Source organism: Rhinolophus sinicus, chromosome 5 (assembly GCF_057876585.1).
Source record: "Rhinolophus sinicus isolate RSI-liver-muscle chromosome 5, RSI-T2T, whole genome shotgun sequence".
In the NCBI taxonomy this organism is placed as follows: domain Eukaryota; kingdom Metazoa; phylum Chordata; class Mammalia; order Chiroptera; family Rhinolophidae; genus Rhinolophus; species Rhinolophus sinicus.
In genome coordinates this window covers 29,346,567-29,373,889 of record NC_142505.1, presented here as the reverse complement: position 1 = coordinate 29,373,889, position 27,323 = coordinate 29,346,567, and the positions used below count along the sequence as shown (strand labels likewise).

Genomic DNA, 27,323 nt, shown 5'->3' with positions numbered 1-27,323 from the left:
AGATCCCATGTTAACTGGCTGTCAGTGAGGCCACCAGGACAAACTCGGTGCTGAGGGGAGAGTGGGGAGCAGGTGCCAAGCTGTTGGGGTTGTCCCCCACATGGCCTCTTGGACCAGCGGGCCAAGCAGGGTTGCTTCAGGGTGGGCCCCTGGGGTTGATGCAGCCTGAGGAGCAGACAGCCAGGCCTCCGGGAAGCCTCTGGTCCTGGATCTCAATGGAAAGGGTGGGATTACACGGCCTCCAGGGGCTCTTGCAGAATTAAGCATCATCTTTGAAACTGTTCTGCATTTCACTGTCAGGCTGTAGTCTAAGGGCTTTAAGTTCTCACCCCACTCTATGAAGCAGGTGACTACTATGAGCCCCCGTTTGCAGATAAGGAAACTGAGACCCCAGCGGTTAAGCAATGTGCCCAAGTCAGAGAGAAAGGGAACGGCAGAGTAAGGTGTGGGCCCTGGGTCAGGCCTGGGCCCCAACTCCCCCGTACAGTGGGGTGGGTGAAGCCGGGCGGGGGGTACAGCTCATCATGCACCCCCGCCCCGCCGTGCAAGACCCTATGGGTCAGGCCTGGCCAACACCTTGTGTCCCCAACCCCCGCCTGGAACAACTCAACTTACATTCTGTTTCACATTATTCTTTTATTTAAAATAATCGTATTGAATGGGATTACTTTGCCAAAAGGATGTCATTTCTTAAATCAATATGAGTTGTAGCGTAAAGATGCATGAGAAAAAAGTGATAGGATATAAATGGCACGACTGAGTATTCCATAAATCAAATAAATTGTACCATTGTGAGAAAAAATATTATGACAACTTTTACATGAACATAGTCTCAAGCCTGTTTATAGGAACTTTCTATTTCTTTTTAATACCATAAAGAGAGCTTTTGAAAGTAATACTGAGGAAGTGGTTTTGGCCTGCAAGAAGTTATCCTGGCTTGCCAGTAGCCGCCCTCAAATCATCCTGACCGCCTCTCGCCACACCATGGCTTTCCCAGTGTCCCTGCTCTGGACGCGTGGGGGCCAGGGGCCAGGTGGGCCTCTGTGGGGGAGGAGGGATGGGACGGCTGCGCGCCACAGGACAGCCGTTCAGCACTGGACAGAAATCCATACACACTTGTTATGTAATGAGCTCTGAGGGGCAGCTTCTTAAAGAAACAAAAATAATAAATTTTGGTCAACTCTGTGGCAAGTTATCAGCAGGAGACCACAGGACTGTCACAGAATTTTACATTTGAGCATCATCTCTGACAAAGAAGAGTCATTCTTGTTAATGGTGAACAATCAAGCCCCCAGGGCGGATGCACAAGATTCAACTCAGTCACACAGAGGAGGCGAATCACAGGGAGGTCTTGGTTTATTGTGAGTCACATTCATTCTGCAGCGATATGATTTCTTACCAGATTGCAGTTAGCAGTGAACGTTAGCAGGAGGTCATCTTTGGAAGAATAATCCAGTATAATTAAATGTTTCAAGTGTTATACAACCCCTTGGCATACACACAAGGTAAGGCAAAGTCATACTGATTTTCTTTCTCTAATCTGTAATTCTCATATGTAATGCACAGATATAATTCAAATTTCTAAACTGAACAGAGAGGAATCCTGAATACAGGGTACATGTATAAAAAAGTAGATGACGAGAATTAATCTAAACTTAATGTATATAAAATATATTTAACTGCTAAGAATCAAAACACGAGAGGGTTCCAATGATTACCACATCTGTTAAAGAAAAAAAGGTTTCATATATTCAGGATTTCAAAAATGTGCAATGAAACATTAAGTATCTGATAAAATAATAAAAAGGAACATAAATTCTTCAATAGTACTGTAACTAATGATATGCAAACAATGCTCAGTTATGAAGAATAAAAACAAGTCACTTAAAAAAATGTAAGACAATAATTGGATTCTCGTATCCCATGAACCTATGGGAATTTGAGTGACGTTGTCTGCGCCCACTCCCCCTGATGTGTTTCTGTTCTCTGAGGAGAGAGTAGCTTGTTGGGGGCCACAGAAGCAACACTCTGAGTGACCCCATTGGTTCTCATGTGGCACCAGCACAGAAGCACAGAAGTGAGGACCCACCCTGCGTGCTGGCAGGGCTGGGAGGTTTCGGGGAACTAGCCGAGAACCTGTTGGGGTGGGGGATGTCTGGCGGCTACTGTGTTGCCAGTCACACTGCTATTGTGACTCTAGCTTAGGGCAAAAGATGCTGAACGTGAGCAGACTACTGTGTCCGAGATGCCAGGGCACAGCCAGCTCCAGGGCCCTCTTGTCGGTCCTGGAGCCCCAGTGAGGACAGCTCCACAGGTCTTACCTCAGAGCTGAAGACTCCGACACCGTCCCAGGCTAGGTATTTTGAGAGAAACTCATGACAGCCCCTGAGCAGCTGCAAGGCCACTCACTGTATGGCCTTAGGACGTATCACCAAGGGGACATAGACTTGGCACAACCTACTCAGTGAGTCACCTGAAAGGGTGCTGAGCGGGCCCCTAAGAGTCAGGAGCCAGAGCTAACCAGCGCATCTTTGAGCAAGCGTGGAAGGCCGCCCTGCCATCTGAGCAAACCCCAGTTACCATTCACCTTATGCACTGATGTGGCAGGCGATTTCTCTGCTGGAGTTTAAGGATAAACTGTAGAGCTAGTTAGAACCTAAGAGGAGTTGACTCTGGAGTCATCACTTTTCTTGGAGAGTGAGTGGGAAACCTTGTCATTATCACATTTGTCTATACAGAAACATGTCTAGCAGTGGCTGGGATGTTAGCCATGTCTGTCCTAGCCTTCTCTCCGTGGCTATCTGCCTGCTGCCATGAAAGCTCCTGCTGCCCAGGGGCCTTGCCCTCCTCAGAGGAGCCCAAAAAACCATTCACTCCAGGGCGAGGGCTGCTCCTCCCTGATGGAGGTGAAATGGGCATGGTTCTACCCTGTCAGAGTTCCTGCTCAGGGAAAGGAGAGGACAGGTCTCCTTTCAGGGCTCTTCCTTAAGGAGAGAAACAGCTTCTGTCTATCACAGGTCCCTGAACTGCCAGCTGACAAGGGGACTGTCATTCTGTGCCGAAGCCCGGGACAGCTCTGGCAGGTTGGGCCAGCCCTGCCTGGCACTCCTGCCCGGGGTGCAGTGCACCGCTGAGCCCAGGCCCGCAGCTGCGACGCCTGGCTCCCAGAAAGGGAAGTGCTGTGCAGAAATCCTGCGTCCTCCTGGCATCTGGAATGTTCTCTAGGAAGCCCTGCTCCCCCAGAAGGGACTCCAGGTCTAATTCCCTATTCCTGCTGCCTTAAGGCCAATGGGAGACCCTGCCTCTGGAAACTAGTGAGCTTGGGTTTTTCCCTTTAGTCCTAAGTTGACAGGTGAACACAGCCCCCAAACTTCAGAAACTTTATCAGAAAACCGATTTGACCCCATAAAGTCAGGGTCATTTTCCAATTCAAGGAGGTAACATTCTTACAACCTTTGAAATCAGTGCAGCAAAGATTGGCTTAAAGTGACCTTATTTTCTGGTGTAACAGATTCTAAAAAGTGAGAAACAGTTGATTAAGAAGGGACAGTAATGGCCAGCATCAATCTGGCCTGAGATGTGGAAATGTTTTTTAGAAAGAAGAAATTTGTAACACTCACACCTAAATATGATTCCTAAGTTTAGACCCTGTTTCTAAAAATCATTTTAACTATCTGAGAGGTCAGTAATGGGTTTTGTCCAGCCCTGAAATCCACTATTTCTAGTCCATTTTGTTGCATTTGGCGTTGCCATATGGATTCCCAAGGGAGGAATGGAACTGGTTCAGATACAAAATTCCGGAGAAAAAGTTTTCTTGATATCAATTTTCCTATGCCGGACGCTCTGAGGGAGGGAAGATTTGAAACCAACTCTTCTTCCTTCTTCCAGATCTAACTGACGGAGTTGCCACAACTTCTCAGTTAGGGAGCAGAGGACAGGAAAAGTCATTTTGACTGGTTTGGTCTCCGACAGTGAGTGTGATACCGGGCACTACCCAGCTCTGCCTCAGAGCGAGGTGGGCAGGGGTCAGCCCGGTCTGCATCTGGGGAACAGCAGTCTGTGTGCTCTGTGGCCCTATTTGCTTCTCTCTAAAGGGTTCCAATGGGCTGCTCCAATGTCACATGCATGCTGGGAAAGAGGGGTCCCCACTGGGGGAGCTGGGCCTTGGGGCTGCTGAGGAGGTGGCCTGGGCCCTGTGGTCAGATGTCCAGGGGGCTCACGATGGTGAAGCCGGAGTCCTTGCTGTTGCTGCTGCTGTCCTCGTCGGGGCTGGAGCTGGGGTTGCTGGAGGAAGCCGAGACTGGGCCCATCAGAGGGTCGGAGAACACCAGCAGGGAGCGGGCCAGGGCCTCGCTTTTCCCAGATGTGCTTCTGAGGGTGCGAAGAGGCTGGGCCTGGCCCGAGAAAGACCCCCTGGCGCTGCCCCCCTCATCTTCTTTGGAAACCAGGATGAAGTCATCTGAGCTCCCTCCATCTGTGCGGCCTGGTGTTTCTGAAGAGGCCTGTGAAGCACAGTCAGAAGTACAGGGGGTGAGAAGACACCAGTGAAACGAGAGAGCGAGGGAGGCCCTGTGAGCTGGGGAGCGCTCCATGGAGACTGGGCCACCTCACCTTCTGCTCTTCCTTGGAAGACACAACGCTCAATCCTGCTTCCCTGGAGCCCAGGCACTTCCCAGGGTGCAGGGCAGCCCCTGTCAGGCTGCATGTCAGCTACCAGCTACGGGGGGGGGGGGGGGGGGGACACGACACAAAGCAAACCTCCTATCTGATGAGTTGTTGGGAGTGGCCAGCGCAGGAGCCAGCGGGCTGCAGGCAGAATCCCTACCAGCTTCGCTGGCACCCTGCCCTGCATATCACTCATCCTCCTGGGGCTCATCTGTGAAAGGGGGTAAGGACAGTGCCTCTGTCCTCGTGTGTAGTCACCGCGTGGTGAGATGACGTTAGCAGATGAGAACCACACAGGGTCGGCTACTAGATCTGGAGCGATTTTACTCCTTGCTCAGGAGATAGCTTCAGAGGAGGGCTCAGTGTATTGCGTCTCACCTGGATCTCATAGCTAGCTCATCCTGAGGTGCACCTGGGCTTCCCCTGGGACAGTGTGGTAACTGGTAGGTTCTACAAACATGAAAACCAGGAGCAGTAATTGCAAAGTATATGGCAAAAAGTATAGAGATGGAATTGCATTACCCTATAATTATTTTCCTTTCTTTCAAAGCAACTACAAGTAGCATTTTGTTTTTTAACTAAAGAAGCGGACATCCATGAACATCGGGAAAGGTTCTGGGTTATGAGCAGAGAAGCTGGGATGGAAGTAAAGCCATCGTTTGACCGGGAATGTTCCAATCCAGCCTGGCAGAACAAGCACCTTACCCAGTGCTCATGTAAGCTTACGTCGTGCCCACACCTGCTCCCTGACCCAGTGTGTGGGGACTGGTGCAGGAGTCTGAAGTCTAAGGAGATGTGCAGAGCCCTTGGCGGGAAGTGCCCCCGACTCCCCTGGGTCCTCTGACCTCTGGACTAGCATGGCCAAAGCAGCCTCTGAGCTGCGGGCAGGGCTTGGACAGGCCGTTGGCAACACTTCTACGGGATATCTGAATCTCATGCTCTCCTTGGTGACATGGGACGTGAGGGGCTAAACACTGGCTGACACTGAATTGGAGGACAGGAACAGAATTTGCCTTTAAGATCACAGTGCTGAACCCACAGGCCTTGAGGTTCTTCATCTCAAGTTTTAAAGCTGCTTACATTCTGTAAACACATTAATTCTTACAAAATTGAGGCGGTATGCCGTACATGGCACTCTGGTAGAGGGGGACGTGATCACAAATGGCTTTAAGGCAGCTTGGCAGAGAAAGACGGCCCCTTTGCATCCCCATTATGTGCCTCTGTAAGGTGCAGCTGGCCAGAACCATGTCATCTTTGGGGAGGCTAGAAGGGACGTCTGAGGGGGCTCGTCCTCCTGCACATATGCACATAGGCTGTGGGCCCCTCAGCTCTGACCTCCTACCTCCAAAGCGTGGACACTTCTTTCATATGACTGTTGCCCTGCCCCTGATTCTGGGAAAACCTTGACCTCTCACCCCACAGACGGTCTATGGCTGGGGTGCTGCTTCACAGAGCTTATCTTAGGTTGAAGGTAAAAAGAGCACGTATAGTGGGTCCTATTTCTAGAGTGGTGCCTCTCCTACAGAAATGCCACTATATCCTATTCTCCTTTAGCTTAGAGTGAGGAGATGAACAAGACTGTGAAGAGAAGTATGTTACAAAGCCTGTGGCTAGTAAAGGCAAAGAGGGTTCCTACCATCACTGTAATTATCTGGCATGTTTCTAGAAAGGTAGTGAAGTGAAGTCAAGTTATTTATTGTGGGTAAGCCCCCCACTCTCCCCCCCGCACCTCCCTGCAACCAATTCCCAGATAAAATCACAGACTGGCTTAGACAAAGCATGTTAGAGCTGACGGGGCCTCAGCAACCGTTTTCTTTTTATGACCCCTCCCCCTACCTTTATATTATAGATCAAGAAAGAAAGCTGAGATCAGAGGCCCAATGGCTTGGCCAACGTCACAAAGTAAATGAAAAGACTCCACTCTTTTGGACTCCCACCTAGAACTTTTTTCTAGACACAAGGATGCCTTATTTCTGGATTTCTGTAGCAGCCTTAGGCTCTACCTGGAGCCATTTACATAATTTATAGAAACGTTATACATTTCCAGGTCAATCCTCTCTTTTGTATGTATTACACCATTTAAAAAGTTTTTCAACCTGTCAGCCCTGCCAGGAACCACCACGATATACACTGACCAGCCCACCTTGCTTCGTTTCTTAGATTGAGTTTAGCATCATGGTGGAAGCAGGTGAGCCAAACTCTAGACCAGTGCTGCTCAACAGAAATTTTCTGTGATGATGGACATGTCATCACTTTGTGCCATCCAATATCACACATAGATACCGAGCACATGAAAGGTGGCTAGTGTGACTGAAGCACTGCAGTTTTACCTCTGAATTCTATTTAATCGTAATGAATTTAATTTGAAATAGACACATATGGCTAGTGGTTACTGAATTAGACAGTGCAGCTGTAGACCACACAGATAAAAATAGGGACCCAAGTACCAGTGAAGCATGGGATAGGGGCTGGTGCACTAATGCATCCAGGGGTCCCACAAACTCCTGCCTTCCACTGCAATGGATTTGAGTGAAGTTCATCCAAAACCTCCCGAAGGAGTGTGTCAAAGACAGCCTCTGGGTGTAAGGGACAGAATGTGGCTCTTTTCACCCTATAGAATATAATTTCACATGTCTGTTTTCAGAGCTGGAGGGAAGGTTTATAAATCCAACGGGAAGAAGGTTACCAGCCACATCTCCACCAACCTCCCAATAGGGAACCGAGCACATGCATCCCACAGAGAAAGAGCCCTTTCCAAGGTTGGATGGGAGGACCATGAGCCATTGGCTCCAAGGCGGGCGGGCCTGGTCCTCTGCATTGTCCTTTAGACACACTTTGTGACTAAGAAAGCAAAGACAATCATTCCTCAGTTAGGAAGGAGTGGTGGCAAAACCCACCACGGACCCCACCCATGGTCGTCACACTTCCAGAAAATGTTGCAAAAACCTGCCTCTAGCACTGCTCCCCAGCGCTGGCCCGTTTTACTGGAAGCTCCTGAAAGCAGGAGCTACACTGCATAGCCATGGACACCCTATACCTGTCACTGCAGGCCCTTAATTCACATTGGAAGCAAGGATGGAAAAAGCCTACTTCTACTCGGCACGCTGGACACGGGTGTTCCTGTGCACAGCCAGCAACCACGGCCCCTTTCCCCACAAGCAGTGATAAAGAAAAGCCAGCCGGCTCCAAGGCTTGGGACGGGGGTTCCTGCAGGAAGTAGGTGGGTCAGGGCATCCTGCCTGGTGGCTCCTTTATCCAGATCCTTGGCAGCTGCAGTGGAAGGCCCTGGGCTTGGCTTGTCCGGGTGACTTGCTTACTTGCATCTGGGATTTCTCTTGCCTTTCCTCCCATGAAGGTGAGAGAAGAGCACTGCTTCCCAATTGCTCCCTTCCTCTGATAAAAACCCTTTTCAGGAGTACTGGTTTTTTGTAAACTACTAATACTCTTGGGGAAGGCGCCATGGCAGGCAATGAGTATAGAACAGAAGCCCTTCTGTTTTCCCTTCTCCCACTTTTCTTCTTTCCCACTTAACCCTATAGCGGAAGAGAGAAGCAAAGAAGGCAGCAGTGGGGTCTCTAGGCCCAGGAAGGGCTGACTGTGTTTCAGAAGCAAGCGCAGAAGCGAAAGGTCTTTCGGATGTAGCTGGGCCAGAACGGGGCACATCATATTCATCTCCCTTCTAGCTCATAGCTCATCCTGAGTTTGCACATTTGGGTCCATCAGGGCAGTGGGGTAACAGGTGGGTTCTTACCAACATAAAAACCGGGAATGACAACAACAAAGTATAATCAACAAGTTTTAAATTGAGCAAATTCATTAGTGTGTTTGAAAGGTCTTTGTCTGTAGTATTTTTACACATTTGACTAAAAGAATCATGCTAGATTTTTAAATAACATTGTCAATTAAAAATGGGTTGGGGCTCAGTAGTATTTGAATAAATAAATTATTATTGAAAAATTAAACATTTGTGTAGGGAAGGAGAATTAGGAGGAACTAATTAAATTAAACTTACAATTTTAACGTTGCATTCATGTGGCTAAAAATGCAGACTCAAAATGCTTTATGAAAACTTCCTTTTAAAGCTGGATGAAATTAACCACACAGGCCTCTCTCTTCTTGGAGAGTACTCTTAAAACTAAAAAGAACTCTCCTTCTAAAATATCACTTTGCTTTTTGAAAATCATAAAAAATAAATAATTTACAAGCATCTGGATGTTAGTTTTTGACAAAGTGACTTACATGATATTTTGCTAATGTTCATTTTTCAAGAGGACACTGTAAGCCATTTAAAAAGAAAATCGTTAGACATTTTTAGTCTTGTCAGATAACACTCAAGGAGGCAGCGTGGTGTAGCTAGAAGCTTACAGGATTGGGGCAGGGGTTCTGAAAACATAATGCCAGGTGAGCCTGTGTGCCTCTCTGGCCTGTTTTCTCACTCGTGGAACAAGCAGGCAGGACTAAGCGCATGAGGAATTTCTTAGATCTTTTCTGACTGGCAAATTCTGTGATTTTATGTTAGAATAAATTCCATCCACTGTTGACACCTGAGAGCAGGGGTCGACACACTACAGTCCATGGGCCAAATCTGACCTGCAGCCTGTTTTTGTGTAGCTTTCAGGCTGTGAATGGCGTACACAGTTTTAAAGGGTTGTAAAGACAAATAAACAAACACCAAATACAAAAGCAAATATGTGACAGGGACCATATGTGGCCCACAAATCCTACAACACTATCTGGCTCTTCACAGAAAAAATTTGTTTACCTCTCTGCCTTAGAGGATGGACATAAATGAGGAGCCCTTCTCCATGATGTCAAAAAAGGTGGGGAAACAGTATGGAGGTTCCTCACAAAACTAAAAATAGAACTATCTTATGACCTAGCAATTTCATTCTGGGCATTTATCCAAAGAAATCCAAAATATTAATTTTAAAAAATATGTGCACCCTATGTTTCCTGCAGAGCTATTCACAATAGCCAAGATTTCCAAGACATGGAAAACAACAGAAATGCCGATCAACAGACAACTGGATAAAGAAACTGGTACATATATATACAATGGAGTATTACTCTGCCTTAAAAAAGAATGAAATCTTACTATTTGTGACAACATGGATGGACGCAGAGGATATTATGCTAAGTGAAGTAAGTAAGGCTGAGAAAGACAAATACCACATGATTTCACTTATATGTGGAATCTAAAGAATAGAATAAATGAGTAAACAAAACAGAAATAGACTCATAGATACAGAGAACAAACTGATGGTTGCTAGATGGGAGGGGGCTTAGAGGATGGGGGAGAAGGTGAAGGGATTAGGAAGTACAAACTGGTAGTCACAAAACAGTCATGGGGATGTGAAATACAGTATAGGGAATATAACCAATAATGTAAAGACTGTGTAGGGTGTCAGATTGGGTACTGGACTTATCAGTGGGGTCACTTCATAGATTATATAAAAGCCTAACCACTACACTGTACACCTGAAACTAATATAAAATAATACTGAAGGTCAATTATAATTAATATATATATATATATAATATATATATTATATATATAAAATACTATATATACTTTATATATATAGTGACAAGATGCAAAGTACAGCACAGGGAATATAGTCAACAGTATTGGAATAACTATGTACAGTGTCAGGTGGGTAGCAGACTTGGGGGTTATCACTTTGTCAGGGGTGTAAATGTCTAATCACTATGTTGTTTTGTACACCTGGAACTAATACAAAAGATTCTAACCAAGTGAAATACACTCAAGACAGCATGAGGAAAGCATGGACAGCACTTCCGGTGTTAAAGGGGAACGGAGGCATCCGCTGGAGGCAACTGGCCAATAACTGAGGCAGTGATCTGGCTTTCTAATGCCCCATGATAGGACTGGCAGGAGGTTTAGGCCAGAGCTGCTGCATAACGGTGTGCAGGTCATGTATGGCACAACTCTATGAGACACTAGTGGAATTATTCTTGTGAGTGGCACCCCCAGGGTACCAGAGGGTACAACCTGCACAGTTACATGCAGCACCCCTGGCTCAGGCCATCTGTGGTATTTTACAGCTAAACTTCACATATGGTCATGTCGAGGCACTTTGGTAGGGGTTTTCTTATTCGTAACTTTGGAGAACACGTCAATGTGACGTTGTTCATCAGAGCTCCTGTACCTGCTCTGTGGCCGCAGGCAGCTGGTCACCCTGGCCCTGGCCGCTGGAGCAGTAGTGGTCATCTGAGATGGTGATCTGCTCATTTTCCTCGGCTTCCAGCTGGCTCTGGTTGAAACGCAGGGAACCTTTCAGAATGTCTTTGATCTATTTTCCAAGAAGAAGAAAATAAATGAACAAGATGAATGAGTTTGTTTTTAAATGCTAGCTAAACCACTAATACATTTAAACTAGACTTGTCATTGACCCTTTTTTTTCATAGTATGGATACCAATATATTACCGTAAGAAAGAAACAACAACAACAAAAAATCCCACTCTATCAAAGTCATTGACTTATTAATGACCAAGGCAAGTTTTAGAATCTTATCGGCAGGTTCTCACAGGGTCAGACATGGGTGTCACATCCTTGGCAGTTATCTGAAGCAGGAAGCATCATTTCCCTGCACACCCTGCCCCACTGAACAGCCCCGGGATCTTGAAGTGCTCCAGGCCAGCCCAGCTGTTCCTAACACAGGCAGACTTCTGAGAGCAGCACACTGATTCACTGGCATTTACATTGCGCGTAGCCCTGTAAGGGCGGTGTACATGTGGCCCTCAAGGTTCTGAGGCCAGCAGCAGGTGGGGATTATGACTTGTACTCCAAGGACATTCCCACATTTATGGAAATGACGGGACATGGCGCTGGACCACACCACACCAGCTTTGGGTGAGGAGCAAACAGAATGGGCTTGGTAAGAGGAAGGGCAGAGGAGGGAAATGGAAAAGCAGTGTAGTCAGGCTAGTCAGACACAAGTGCCAGAAGGAACAAAGGGCCTAAGGAGGTGGAGATTCAGGAGGGGCTCTGTCTGAGAGGAAGTGAGGGGCTGGGGGAACACTGGCTCTAATCTAGAGGTCCATGCCCTAGGGTGCCCTCCCCAACGGCACTCAAAGAGGGGGCCTGTGGGATACAAAACCACATCAGTGGACATACCTGTTTTAATCCTGCCAGGGAAACCAGAATTTGATCTTCTTTTTCCAAATTTTCTTGTAGTATCACATCCTGAATATTTACTAAAAATAGAAGAACGACATTTTATAACTAATGCTCTCAGTATAACTTATCTGCTGCCACACCATAACTTCAGATAAGCTTGGGAATTTTTCTGCTTAGTTTCATAGCAGCTATCGCACCACGGCTGCCATCCCAAACTGCAGATGGGGCAGGTCCTGGGCAGAACAGAGGGGAGCACGGAGCCTGAAACGCACAGTCTTCCCGCCGACATTCCACAATGCATTCTGATAATGACAGTGTGTCTTCACTTCCACAGGGACCAGGCAAGTCTGTGGACCAACAATGTGGTGTACGCCTCGAGCGTTCAGGCAACTTCTACGAGGAAGGGTTTCAGCCTGGGCTTCCTACACTGCCTCACAGTTCTACGCTGTTAACCCACCTCTCTCGCTAAAGACCAGTTCCTCCCAGGTGACTGAAATTAATAAAGACAGTGTCTTTAAGGATTTGAAGAGTAAAGCATGTTGCCAACTCAACAGAATGGTAAAAACAAAAGGACGAACTCACTACAGGTTGATATCAGGCAGCGATGCCTACAGAGTGAGCTGACATGAGGCAGGAGCTGTTTCTCTCTGTCCTCCAGGAGGCTTAGCCGCCCCCTGAGAAGTCATCTGTCCAGACCTGATCAGAGGGAACCTGCCCAGCAGCGCTGACCAGCAGGCTCTGCATCTCACCAGGTTGCCCACCAACAGGTTCAACATGCAGTGGTCCTCAGCCTCTCCCCCCACCTGCCTGGGGGGTGCACACAGCCTTGCTGGTGACTGGCCTTACTGGACGGGGATTCCCAGGAGAGCTCTGGGGGAGTGACAGCTCCCTCCCTGGGGCTTTGCAGGAGAATGTGTGTGTGAGGGCAATTAAAACATATTTTAAGAGATACTGATAGGCACACCAATTTGAAAATCACTTCAATAAGCAGGCTCACCCTCCATTAACATCTGCTTTTCCATTTTCTGTGGCCTTAAAAAATACCCATTTATAAGGTCTTACGTGCCACATTCATTTGTAGGCATTCACACATGAAGCTGTCCCAGTGTCTGCTCGGGTCTCGATTCCATGCCGGCCCCAACTGCCACCAGAGCTGTGCATTACCTCTTGCTTGCTCACCTCCTACGGTGGGAGAGGCAGAGCTAGCACACTGTCCCTTGGCCTGCAGGCCTGTCCCCAAATCAGAGCAGCAGCTCCTCCTCCTGGTTCAGCTCTTGGCTCCCACGCTGCCTCCTCAAGGACGTCTTCCTGCTCAAACTAAAGTCGCCCAAGTCATCCTCTAGTCTCTGCCACGTCACCTTTCACTATGTTGATAAGAAGCACTTGTCACCCTCTGACATTATCGTATGCATTTGCAGGCTTATTTGTTGTCCGTCTCCCCCAATAGGATATAAGCTGCCAGCCTTTGGAATGATGCCTGGTACATTTCAGGTACACAATAAGGATTTACTGACTAACTGACTAAATACATGAACAAACATGGAAAAACCCCCTTGCAAGTCGCGTTTCAAAACACTGCTCTTCGAAATACTTCCAAAAAGCATTTCCAGTCAGGGGCAAGGCAAACACTGATGCCATCAACACGAATCCAGCCTGACAATTGATTAGAATCTTCAATACGTCTATCAACCATGCTGATAAGTCCTCTTACATACACACTGCAGCAGAAAAACATTAGCTTTTATTTATTCAGAAAACGTGACTGTAGTTTCTGACTAATAGAAAGGCCTGCTCCAAAACAAGAAAGCAAGATGAATGGGAATAGAATAATAGATGTAATTAAAGAGAGAATGTTTTTGGTTTCCTTAAAAGCCTATAACAATTTGTTCTCTCTCAATAAAAAACAACAACAACACAAAATCCACTCAACAAGACATTAATGACAACCAAATGCAGAAAATTAACAAGAAACAGTTCTGTAGGTCTTTTAGAGGATTGGACAAGGTTACTTTTGTTTCTATGGCTGCTATGGTTTTTAAGGCAGAGCTCTGAGGGCCTGAGGGCGACCTGGGGCAGCAAGCACACAGCAGCTGGGGAGTTTGGCAGGGCGGTGGGTTCTGCCCCATTGAGCTGCTGTGTCAGCAGGGCCAGCAGAGGGACAGCTCACAGACCCTGAGGGGAAGCTCAACCAATGGATGCAGGAATACTAGGACATCTGTAGGAAGTATGGGGGCCTGCTTGGCTCCAAGGAAGTAATGGAGGGGAGGCCCTTGGAGGCTATACCCAGCAAATCAGGTTGGCCCAAAAAAGAGGAAATCTGAACAAAAACAAATGTGATGTCTCCTGCCTGCCCCTTTGATAGTCTGCTGTGGGCACATCCTAAAGCAAAAGGATTTGGCCACATCGCTTAACTCCTGCCCCCAATGTAATGGTGGGGTCCCTGGTCAGCAGCAACACGGACCAAGGCATTTAGGGTCATAGGCTACAGGCCAACAGGACAGTCAATGGCTCCAGTGCGTGCAGAGGCCCAGAAATATGCAGGATATTTGTTCAGACACAATGGTTAAGCTGTAAGAGATTGAGCTGTCTTTAATAGGCAAGTTTAAGTCTTTGGTGGGAATGGAACGTCACAGCAAGATTTCTACACATTTGAGTTTAGGTATAGATTTTCCATCCCACTAGAAAAGTACTGGAGTTCACTTGAAATCTTACAAAATCATACTGGCTATGTTGCCTGAACATCCCATGAACCAAGAAACACTAGCCACCTTCTCTTGGATGCCCTTTTTGCTGTGAGCCTGCCAAGACATGTGTGGTGATACGTGCAAGAGTAGGTTGAAGAGGGGAAGGGTGCTGAAGGCAGAAGATATGAATGTACTGGGAAGATGGAACCAGGACTATCTTTCATTATAGGCCTAAGTGGGAATAATGCTCCATGTCCTAAAGGCCACCTTCTTCCCCATGTTCTCTCTCTTGATAAGAGCATGAACGGTCAACAAGCCTAGCTCTCTATTCACTGTTGTCCTGTCTCGTACGTCTAAAGAGGTGGCAGAGCTGCTGGTGGGTTACCCCAACTCCCCCCTCCATCCCTTCCTTACCAACACGTCCCAGATTGTATTCAGGGCCACATTGTGCACAACTTCCCTTTCAGCCAAGGTTGGTCATGTGACACAGCTCTGGCCAATGAGTTGTAAGCGAGTCCCTGGATGGAGGTTCTGGAAAGCTCCTCATGGGGCATTGACTCAGTTTGCACCTTTTGGGCCTTTTCTCTCCCCATTTTTGCTGCCTGAAATGCTGACAGGAGCTCCTTGAGTCATCTCCATGCAAACATGCAGATGAGGATGACAGCTTCAAGACCTCTGCTATAACCAACTAGGCCGATTAGTCTCACTTTCAGAAATCTCTGGTTAGAAATCCAAATTAAAACAAAAGGGCATCTTCAAAGGCTGTTAAATGTTTTGAATACAAGAATTTTCATTTTATTAACACAGTATTGTCCATATAAATCCTAACCCTTTCCACTATATATTGATTCAAGGTGGCATTTAGAAACATTCCACTAATATATAACTTCTCAGTAACAAATCTACTGCTTTCAGTAAGTTGCACCTGCATGTAAAAATAAAAGAATATGATGTCTTTTCATGCCTTAAAATATTAATGGCAGAAATGTGAAACATTTAAATTTGCAACGTAATGCACATTTTTTCTTATAGCAAGAGGCAGAAAAAAATTATGATATAAAGGCTCTTACTTTTTGTTTCTGTGCAGCAGGAAGAATACATTCTTTATAATCTCCAATTTAAGCATTATATATTATAAATGTTGGAATACTAAGACTAAAGGGGGAAACCTCACATAACTACCCACTTCTGCGGAAATTACACAAAAATCTCATCAGCATAACAATCCCATGGTGACTCCACTGTTTTTAATGAAATGTCAATGCCACTGAAATAGATCTCTAAGTCTAAAGGTAATGGAAATGGCACACAAATTACTTTTTCAATTTCTTAAAAACCTATTTTCTTCAATGCTAGAATAAAAGTGTTTTCATTTAAATGGCTGGTATAGAAGGTAACATAAGCTTATATTCATTATGAGGGGTAGCAGAAAGGGGACAAAAGCAGAACTAATCTAGCTATAGTGGAGGTGGGACTGGGGAAGTTATGTAACCTCCTGTGCGTGAGGGGGTCATAACAGAACCTTCCTCATAGAATTACTGTGAAGAATAAGTAAATGAGCACAGCCCCTCGTAGCTTTCATTCCCACGTGGCCGTATTACCTGACTAGTCCCACAACCATTGTAGACGAGGATCAGCACCCTAGTACAGAAAAGGGAGCCAGACTCAGAAATGCCAGGTCTGTTAGTTGAGGTCTCAGGGCTGGAAAGGGCGGAGCTAGGATTACATTCCCTATCATCTGGGTCCCGACCCTCCCCCCACAATTATGTACATGGCAATGGTGGAGGGGCCAGAGGGATGAAGGGGTATAGGATGGGGTCTTGGCACTGACTAGGGTGCCTTGAGATGCTTGTGCCTTATGTGGTGGTGGAATTTACCTAAGTGAGGTGAGTCAGAACGAGGAAGTCACCTCGATGCAAACCACGCTGCTCAGCCCTTTCTACTGGACCTTTCGGGAGCACTGGCGCTAGCCTCAAACAGCTGGGATTTTGATGAACTGTCCTGTGATCGGTGTGTCACTAAAACCATCAATGAGGGGGGGTAATACCTATCTCAGAGGGTTGTTTTGGAGAGACTAGATAAGATAATCAAAGTGGTCCACTTCTAGCATATTGCCTAGTACTATTATTGCTTAATGTTTTTTTTTTTTTTTCCTTTTCCAATATCTTAAATACCCAGATAAGTGGATTCTGCTCTCTGAGATTCTCTCATCTCTGACAGAGATTTAGCTACCCTGACCTCTCTCTGACAGTCTCATGTAAGGACTGTACCAGACTCTAAAGAAGCAATATGCAGGCTGTTACAAAATAGAGAGGTCAAATATAGCGTTGACCTAGGGTCACATGCATGCCCAGAGCTGGCCATTAGTCAAGGAAGGGGGCAGACCTGTCATTTGTCACTAATGACTTTGGCTGGACTGTTGGGATTTCTGTTTACAGAGTGTGTGCCAGTTGTCCAGATGTTGGCAGAAGGCAGGTTCAGGAAACTGTGGGCATCAAATTCACCCTTTAATGAACGTATGGTGTGTATCTCTGTGTGTTCCTGCAAATGCCATTCCTCTTCTAAAAGGCCCCCTATTCTCCTCGTGGTACCACACCTCTCCTTGTCTCCAAAGTCCACCTTAAAACTGTTCTCAAGCATCAGCTTTCCATTAACAGTCTTTCCTCTGAAAGCATCTATTGTTGGACTTTCATTTTTTACTCTTGGAACTATAATTCATGGATGAGGCTCAAAGACTAAAAGTTTCCTGAAACTGCACAATTCTACATGGCAAATCCTGGACCCAAGGTCTTCTAGTTCCAGATGTGGTCCTCTGCTCACTATATCCCTATTACTTCAAAACCTACCTGGCCCAGCTTCGGAGATTACCTGTGCTCTGGGAGGACTTCAGTTTGCTTCAGGTGAAGCTGTGTGTCACTTCTGGGGTTTCTGATGAGATACACTCTTTGTGCTCTCTCCCAACTTTGAAGTTTACTCACCTCTTCCATACACACAGAGCTCAATGTTAGATTACCACTCTTCCACTTCACCCTACCCCCAACCTATTTCCAGAACCTATTTTTACATCAGAGAGCAGGTCCTTAGTAAGTACTGGCTGAATGACTCATGTGAGGCTTTCCCAGCAGCATCAGGTCTGATTTTTATCTCCTGAGAAACAGATGTAGGTGAGGTATTTCTGATGAAGAACTAAGGGACACTAACATAACCCAGATCCCGGAGAGAGAAGTGGTGAGGGGAGGTGGGAGGTGAAGGGAAATCACATTCATTAATGGCCTATTAAGAGCCAAGGGCTGAGTCAGGCACTTCATGCTCAGTATTTTCTTAAAAAGCACATCACACAGAAAATATAATCACGGGTCTTATTTTGAATTCAGCTTCCAGAATGGCTGAAAGTCCTAAACTCAGTACTGGGAAAGCAGCATCACTGAGGGAAATCCAAGGGTGAGAGTGGCGTGCATTATACTTAAGAACAGTCATTAAACAGTTCTCTCAAGTAAACCGAGTGTGCTTAGCAGAGTGCCAAATCTTCACTCATCTCTACCGTCTGGTGTCTTATTCTCTTAGGGTTTACCGCCCTGCCAGCCAGAGAGTGACCCAAGCATGATCCCTTACAGTCAAATCTATTGCATTCATGACATGGCTGTCACCTTACAGTCAACCAGAAAAAGAGACTTGACATACATTTTTAAACTTAAAAGATTCTGAGCTCCAGTAATGGTTACATGCCTTTGCCAGAATATGTATGTAAAAATCAAAACAGAAGACATAGTGAGGGCCTTACTAACACGAAATATCGTGGGGTTCTGTCATTGTGCACTCTCATTTGGGAGCAATGAGACAGGAGAGTAGTTTGGTTAAGATTATCGTAAAATTATATCATTTATTCAAATAAGACCCTTTGAACTGGGTTTAAGATGGATACACGTTTTGTGTGAATTTCAGGCCATAAAAGTGTTGCTGACAGAAGGATCTAGTGGCAGTTAAGTGCCCCTCCTCAGCTGGGGATCTAAACATGGCCCAAGGCAATGAACATTAGCTTTCTTATCCTGGGCTTCCCCTCCCCCCACTCACAAGCTCTTAAGCTCAGCCTGTGATGCTTGCAGTGGCCATAAAGTCTGTGAGCTTTCAAGCAATTGGCAGCAAGCCTGTTTCCACAGAGATGGGGTAGATACATCCTTTGTCTATTGGGTATTAGCTGGAGAGGGCTGGGAGTGGGGGGCATGGAGAGGCAGCCTGGTATGGAGGGGTGAGAACAGGCTATGTGGCCAGACAGTTTAAGGAAGATGAAAAATTGGGGAATTTATATTTCAAAAAAGAGAAAGAGGGAAAGATACTCAATTTGGGCTCCTCCTATGGAAAAGTATGTGGGGAAATGGAAGAGAGCCGGAAAATGAAAATAAAATGATGTAGGGTGGATAGTCTGTACTGAGGTCGTATGATCAGAGTTGCGGTATCTTAGCCTAGAATAGGAGAAGACAGTGTACGGTTTGCTAGGTTTTTCTAAATAGGTATAAGGTTGGTACGAGGAAGATGCTGACCAATTGTTGATGCTGATCAAGTCTTCTGATAATAAAACCGGGTGGGGGATGAATTGGTGGGGGAGACTTCAACTAGAATAGAACAAGTTCAGAAAGGCTGAAAAAAAAAAACACCAAACCCCGAATTTTAGATGACTGAAGGGTGCATCAGCGAGCTGGGGGAGGCTGTGAGCGCTCTGCCTACAGACTTGAGCTGCACGTGTGCCAGAATGTGGGGGAATGAATACATTCATTGAATTTTGCCCAAATAATTTTAAGTTCTCTTGCTCCTTGCTGCTTCCATCTGTCATGGGCCAGTAACATCAGGTCAACTGGGTGTTGTTAGAAATGCAGAACTTCAGGCCCACATCAGACCTGCTGAATCAGAATCTGCATTTTAACAGGATCCTCGGTGGAAGTGTGTATTTCCCTCCTCTAGAGGACTCTGCTGCCCACAATTAAATGTAGTACTTAAGAGTCTTAAAATAATTATGAAAAGCTTTTATCACAGCATGGTTCATGGAGAGAAAGCTGTCTGGTGATCACATTTTCTCTCTCAGTTTTTCAAATGTCATTAGTTAATTGCCTTACTGAACATTTCCATTGAAAGACGTCCATTGAAAGTTGTTTTTATAAACATGAGAAAATCGGATTTGTAAAGTTCTTGCAGAGGCAAATAAACTAATTTTCAAAACTGGCCTCCTTTGACAGCTAATTCTTGCATAAATATTATGACAAGTGTAAAATCAGTAATGCTGTGTGCAATAAAACAGCAGAAGATCTGAAATCCAACTACTGATTCAAGTGTGGCCTCAGGAGAAGTATCAGTGAAAGAGAAGCCAAGGACTGGATTTGCGTCTGGACTCCTGGTGCCAGCCGGCTGCGTGTCACTCACCCTTCCCAGGCCTTGGTTTCCTTACCTGTGAAATGAAGAGCAGCTGAGAGAGCTGTTAGGGCTTCCACATTTTTAACATTCTAAGATCCTATGAGCTACCGTACTCTCAGCAAGAGCATGGAAAATGTAATTTCTCTGAATTCATTTCATTGAACCCTCCCATTGTTTGTATGTACCAGCAATGGAGGGCAAGCTGCTGGAAACCAGCGTCTAAATACAAAACAAATGATGGAAATACCTCTCCTGGGAGCAGGCAGGTGTGGGCATTAGAGGCCAGTAGGGTGAGCAGCTCATACTCCTGTGAACAGCTGGCAGCTTAGCCCAGCTGCTCACAGATCAGAGAAGGGCTGTTCACCCACGTGCAATTACATGTGAAGTACAGCAAATCTAAAAATAGCCTGAGCGCAGGCTCAGGGTTAACACAGGACTGCTGATGGCTTTCAACTCAACTGTCAGGATGACAGGAAGGGGAGTAACTATAGCAACAGAAAAATGAACACATAAAAAAGTCCTCTGAAGTCGACAGGAAAAGTTCAGATTTAATAAAACTTATTAATATTTTTAATTCCTGTCTCTAAATCTTTGACTTCAAATAGTTCAATTCTGTGGAGGTAATAAAATTAGAATTGCGGTCGAGTTTTGATAAAACAAATACTCTCTCTGTTTTGGGTTCCAGATCCATAAGGAAATACTGCTAACCTATCAATTTTATTGCCTCTATAATTAAAGGACCAGTTGAACAAATGCCTTTATATAATTCTTAACTGAGAAGCTTTTCTCTCTATTTGTTCTATCAGTTATAATAGTAGCCTTAAGCGGTACTTGACATTTTAAGATATTACTACATGTCCGATGATAAACACGTACGATGATAATGGAATTCTCTTGAAATGAAAGGAACTTGGCGAAAACGATTCACGTTAGGAAAGGATGCAGAGAAGTATGACCTGGGAGAAGTTTCTGAGGCAGCACTCACAGCTCCCACTGCGGCCCAGGGTATGACGGAGGCCCAGCAATGCTCACGTCAGCTGCGCAGTGCAAGCTACTCTTGTTCAAGGACCACACACACACCACCTCAGAACCAACACATCCACATGCTACCAGCTTTCTGCAGACTTTGATAAAGGGATATTCAGTGAGGTGTTGGGAAACGTGGCACTGGTCCCAGCTCTTCCATTAACCTGGTATGGCCACCTAGACAAGTCACCACTCAGCTCTCTGGTCACGGGCTGGATGAGTCTCAGGATCTTCCTGAGATGGGACAGTTCAGAGTGAAGGGGAAAGAAGGGAGGATTTGCGTTGAATCCTCACTCTGGGCCATGCCTTGTGCTGGGCTTGAAACATACATTATCTTGACAACAAACTGGCAAGATAGATAATTTTGTCTCCAAATTATATCAGAGGGCACAATCATAATCAGGCAGAACTAAGGAGTGATAGTGCCTGGTTATAACTTTGTCCGTTTGATGCCATATGGGTCCCTCTTTCTCAGATGTCTGTCCAGCCACTCTGACAGCTGCCTCTGGCCTGCCGTGTAAAGCTTCACCCCCAGGTGCTAGTTACATGCACTTACACCATCTACAGATTTTCACGGACTGTCTTGCATTTCCCAAGCATAGAAGATTAGGTCTCTTGGAAAGTCCCTCTATAAACTTCCTCTCACCCAGGCAACCACTGGTAACAGTTATTTTCACATCAATATACACTATTCTGCACCTGCTTTATTCACTTAATATATCATGAACATCTATGTTAACAAAATAAGTATTTTAATCTTTATAAAGATTGCATTACAATATTATACTCAATCACTTTCTAATGGGTATTTCAGTTGTTCCAATTTCATAATATTTTAATAATCAGGAAAAATAGAAAACATATGGAAAAATACTAGGGTATTAAAGTCATTTTTAAAGGAAATATAATAAAAGTAAATCAAAAGCTTCGCCTTATTTAATCTTTATGTTTTCCTAAAATATTTGCTTAGACTCAAAATTGCCTACAACACAGGAATACCCATTAATAAACCAATTCTATAATATGCAGATGAACTGAAATGCATCTGTGGACCCTGGGGCCAGGAATTCTTTGTAGAATCCCTCAACCCCACTTTAAAAATGCAGTCACGCTATTTATATGCCAAAAAGAAGTCAACAGCTATGTGAAGGGATTCTGGCCGAAAGTGAAACGTACACACAAAAACAAATCTAGTTTTGTGGTTAGATGAAAACTCACAGCTGGTATGGGCTTTTTTTCTTTTTTTTTTTTTTTAATTAAAGTGTTTCCCCTCCCATGCAGTGAGAGAATGCTCCTTTAGTGCTCACTGGAAGACCAAAATCAGAACAAAAGCTGTTGGGAAATTCTGAGGCTTAAGCAAAGCTGTCTTAAAAGTTGCCATGTGGACCAAACAACTTGGAAATTTCCTAATGGATTTTCTAAAGTTCCAGTAAATCTTTCTCTCAGTCATTTCTTTGTTCTCCTACTTTGGTAAAAACTCAAACCAAGTAATGCAAAGGTCCCCATGTAGGCAGAGAAGCAAAACAAAACAACCCCTCCCCCCACAAAAACACACATGTGTACACACACACACACACACACATTCTTTAAAATTAATTAATTAAAATTATATTAGTCATTTATATGTAAACTATCTCTTCATTACTTTTTTTTGATGCATTTTAAAGTGTGATGCTATGAGATTCATGTAAACTTAGCTCCATATAAAAATGATCATAAAGCAGCATAAACATAGTTTTGAAGGGGTAGAGTCAGATGTCACAGGGGTGATGTTTCTTGCTGTGATGAGAGATACTACACTTTTGATCACGTACCAGGGTTTCTCCTGCTGTTTCCTCCTCTTGAACCCTTTCTCTGAAGGAGTGGCCCAGAGAGTAGAGATAAGGCTGAGAATAAAATAGGGCCCAGCCAGCTGACTAATAAGATACTACTGGTAGGCAGCCAGACATCTAGGTAAGCATCTCTTGAAATCCGTAAGAGAACATTTATTACTTGCTAGAGAGGCAAGGATGGTTTAGGCAACACCCAAATGACAGCCATTCTGGCCATATGCAATGGACTCGTGACCTCCAGGCTGAGAGACTGATGGAGTCCAAGACCTCTAGAGAGCTGACCTTCAGAGACGGCCCCAGGGTTGGGCCACTCTCAGGGCCCCTGCCAGTAGGAAGGGGCCTTGGTGGATTCTCTTTGGTTTCCCCTCGTAGGTGGATGCATCCTGATTTCTTAGAATACTTGGTATTGCCATTTCTCCACACTCACAGAGCAGCATATTGGCCATTTCCATTAGAGTTCAATTATTGTTTTCCTAATTTGTTCCCAAACTACAGACACTGCAGAGTGGAGAAAGGATGTCCATAAGTGGGCTGAGAAATAGTAACAATATGTATTATAAATGCTTTTGCAAGCATCATGGAGTTACTGAAGTAATACTTAGATATTCAGCAGAGACCGTTTCCAATACAAAATACAGAACTTCCACAAATGTAGAGAGAGCATTGCCAGAAGAATCGAATGTAACATATGTATGGCTCACATGTAAACTGAACTTCAAACTAGGACATTTCTTAGAATATAAGAACAGTCAGAAGTAAGGAAAGGTTACGTGGTCCTGACATGCATTTCACGTAGGTGGTTAAAAACATATATATATTTAAAAAAATAAAGAAAGCCCTGTCAAAATATTATTAGTTAGTGATTATAGCCAGGTTGGCACACTAGTAGAGTTGACGGTTTGATCTTGAAAGCTCAATATTTTATTTTGGTTTGAGGAAGATAGATACTTTCAAAGGTAGTGTAGCAGTTAAGAGTTGAAAGCCATAGTCAGATGGCTTGATTCTGAATTTCTACTCTAGTTAATAGATATATAACCTTGGAAAATGTGTTAATCTCGTGTTTCAGTTTCTTCATCTATACAATGGGGATAGTGACAGTATTTCTACCAAAAGGATGGGGTGTTTCAGGGTATTTTTCTTCTTTTCCCCATGTGAGGATTGCATGACGTAATTATTACCACAGGGCCTGCTGGCTATTACTGGTGTGACCACCATTGTTCCCAGGGCCAAAGTAGTTCACTCACCAAGATGAGTGTCCATCACCTTCGCACAGTATTTGCACATGGCATCCAGGTCATTCAACTGTCCCTGAAGGAAGGAAATTTGGGCTTCTAATTCTTCTTCCTAAAATGAAGGGGATAAAGATACAGACATTAAAAAAAATAAAATAAAATCCCCAACGTTCTTCAAATGATATGAATTATTTTAAAGAGGCACAATGTCTTCTCAGTTCAATATAAAACAAAAGAAAACAGCAAATAAGACCAAACCCACCACTGCCACTGCCACTAAAATAGAGAAAAGGTAAAATGGAGGTTTAAAAAAAATCTGGACTTTTCCTGAGTGCTAGCTTTGTGCCATGTATAAATGTTTATACATACAACCTTGTATAATGTTTATACATACAACCTTGTATAAAAAAAAGTACATAAAATATCTTCAGTAACTATTGAGCCACACAAATTGGGAGAGTAAATTGGATTTCAGCGAACCATACTCCCTAGGCAGCTGCTACAAAAAAATTACATTTTCTCTCACACACATTTGGGAAACCAAAGATTTCCATTTGTATAAGACAAATCTTACCACTTTCCAGACTATGATAATCTCTTAAAAAGTGAGATTCCCCAAAGCACTTGGAAAAGTTTTGCTCCTGCAGTCTATAAATAGCTGCTCTTACATTTCCTCTCTTGATATGACACTAGAGCATTTTATTTATTTGATTGTTTCTAGGAAAAATACTCTGGGTTGAGTAATTATCTAAATGGTAAAAGCCAATCTAACTGTAACAAAAGGATAAAGCCTGTTTTGTTTTTTTTTAAGGAAAAAATAATATACGCAAAAAAATTTCCCAAGGAAATTAGAAAGATTAAGGGAGTTTTTCTCAGAGAAAGAGAATAATACTCATTAGGTAGGATATTTTAAACCAAGTTAGTGAGAATACAAAGAAAAGATGTTTTCAGAGCTGGAATACACTAGAACATTCTTTTTTCAGTTTTTGATACTTGTCCTTTCACATAAAAATCTTGTGTCATTAATAAGAAGGGAGGAGAAACCTACCAAGATATGCTTTTCCTTAGAGAATGAGTATAATTTGACTTATAGATGGAAATTAACAGTTGAAAAGGTTACTTGTAGGTGTATTCCATTTTAGCAACACACATATGCAGTACTGGAAAGTACTGTTTCCAATTGCAGCATGGAGAAATGAGCCCTTAGGAATACGCATTTAAATGCTTGACACAGAAAACAGACATAGCAGTAGCTCTAAAAACAAATTATTGTCAAGTGCCCACCGTAGGATTACACAAGCACTAACCATGTTCTTTGCATATCCCACGAAGTATAGCTGCCTCTCCTTTGATACTCAAATAAAGACAAATGCAACCAGAAGGAGCTCAGCCAAGGAATGATTACAGGGGCCGGTAGGTAGGTGGTACCACCTTCCCAACTCTTTGTCTGGGTTTTAAGGTGGAAAAGGATGGGGTGTTTCAGGGTATTTTTCTTCTTTTCCCCCCTTTTTTCTGCACAGGCTTGAGTTTCCCTTTCCTATAAAGACACTGTCAGAATCAGAGAAAGAAGACTACAAGTTGGTGAACTATGGCTGTGGTTAGTCTCCAAAGATGGCGGCCATCAATTGTTTCCCTCATGTACATGCTGTTCCACTCATCAAGAGGTAAAATCTACTTCCTTCCTCTTGAATCTGGATTAGCCTTTGACTTGCATTGATCCAGAGAATGCAGCAGACGTTAAACTGTCAGCTTTGGGCTAGTGTAAAAGGCCTGCCAACTCTTGCTTACTTCTTACTTGTACTAGAGGAAGGCAGATAGCTACCATGTTGTGGAGAAGTTCAGGCTGGAATACTGAGAGGAGAGAAAATGTGGAAGAAGCCACAGGAGAAGCACTGAGGTTTGAGACATATGAGAGAAGTCTTACTGGACCTTTCGGCCCAAGCCATCTGAAGCCAGCCAACTGAGTGACCCAGTCAACATCCTGTGGAGCTTGAGAACAGCCCAACCAAAGCTTCCGAATGCCCGACCCATAAACCTATGAGAAAGAACAGTGTTGTTGTTTTAAGGGGTGGACTTTTAGAGTACTTTGTTATGCAGCAACAGATGAACTGAAACAGTGGTAGAATGGAAAGAACACTAGGTTGGTATGTGGCATAGGGAAATTTGAGTTCTATTTCTGATCCTGCCATTTGTAAGCCATGTGACTTTAAGTAACCCTCTACCCAACATGGGCCTAAATTCAGCACTCTCTGGAAAAGGTACAAGTCAGATGCTTTGCTCTCCAGGAGCTTACAAACTTGTAGTTGGAATAAGAAAACTATATAAATTACTAGAATATGAGGGAGAGTACATGAAAATCTTTTAATTAAATAAGAATAATTGCTCTGGGAATCCTGGCCCCTGCCTCCTGTGCCTTCTACTGAACAAGTCATCGTTTCAATGTGTTACAGACACAAACCCAACTAACTGGATGAGTCTAGCACTATACTGAGGTGAGAGCTTGACAGTTAGTTAAAAGAAGGGGGCCCAGCTGCGGCCTGAGTTTTTCCTTGCATGGGATTACCAGTTGGGGTGCTGACAACCCAGAGTAGATAAAGGGCCCTAGGAACGCACTGCCTCCTGGTTTCAAAACAGCGTCTCTATTTACTCTATATATTAATTTGGATTAAGCCATCACTTCTTTTAAAACGTAAAGGCCCTTGGGAATCTTAATCCCCAGCAGTTATTCCTACCTAACTGGATTTATTTTATGCAGTTTATTTTCATTTTAAAAGCTGGGAGGGAAGAAGAGCTTCAGAGGAGACTCTTTAGAGGAGATAAAGGCCCGGTGGTGAGGCGTCCGACAGCTGGAGGGAAGTATGTAGCTTAGAGGGGGTCTCTTCCTCAGAACACTTTATTGTGATACCAGGAATGTTATTGTAATAAAAATGTGATGGAATTGGTGCCCTCTAAATTGTGCAGTGCAAAATTTGCACAAGTGTATAGGGCAGCCCTGAGACCACAGCAGCCCAGAGCGTGTGGAAATGTAAAACAGTTTCCAAGTCTGCAGTTTAGCTTAGGGCTCTGGTGGCATGTGGAGAGCATCTTGCTTGTCTAAATCCCAAGTAAACCTCAATGCAAATGGAATCTATACTGTAGAAAATGGCAACTTTCATTCGTTTAAACCTTTTTTTCAAAGGAAAGTTCACACAAAGACCCAACTATATAAGATATGAAGAGCATATGGTTAAAACAGGTTGAGGAGCCCAAGAACTCCTTCCATTTGGAAGTTAGAAATCTGGTGTATCCTCTTGAGTTTGCTTAATCTTAAAACATTCCTAAACCCTTCAACTATCACTC

The 27,323-nt window shown here is 44.4% G+C and overlaps 1 protein-coding gene across 2 annotated transcripts in view; it reads right to left on the bottom strand.

The window, feature by feature from the left end:
- Positions 1–1,338: 1,338 nt before the first annotated feature.
- The window catches only part of TBC1D5 (TBC1 domain family member 5), a 490,620-nt gene continuing 464,635 nt past the window's right edge, over positions 1,339–27,323 (bottom strand). For both annotated transcript variants that reach the window (XM_019726007.3, XM_074312797.2), the window contains 4 exons: positions 23,997–24,096; positions 11,805–11,884; positions 10,836–10,979; positions 1,339–4,502 (listed from right to left, as the gene is read on the bottom strand). In XM_019726007.3, coding sequence (XP_019581566.3) covers positions 4,200–4,502; positions 10,836–10,979; positions 11,805–11,884; positions 23,997–24,096 — 627 coding nt within the window. In that variant the 3' untranslated portion in view covers positions 1,339–4,199. The remainder of the gene's footprint in view (positions 4,503–10,835; positions 10,980–11,804; positions 11,885–23,996; positions 24,097–27,323) is intronic.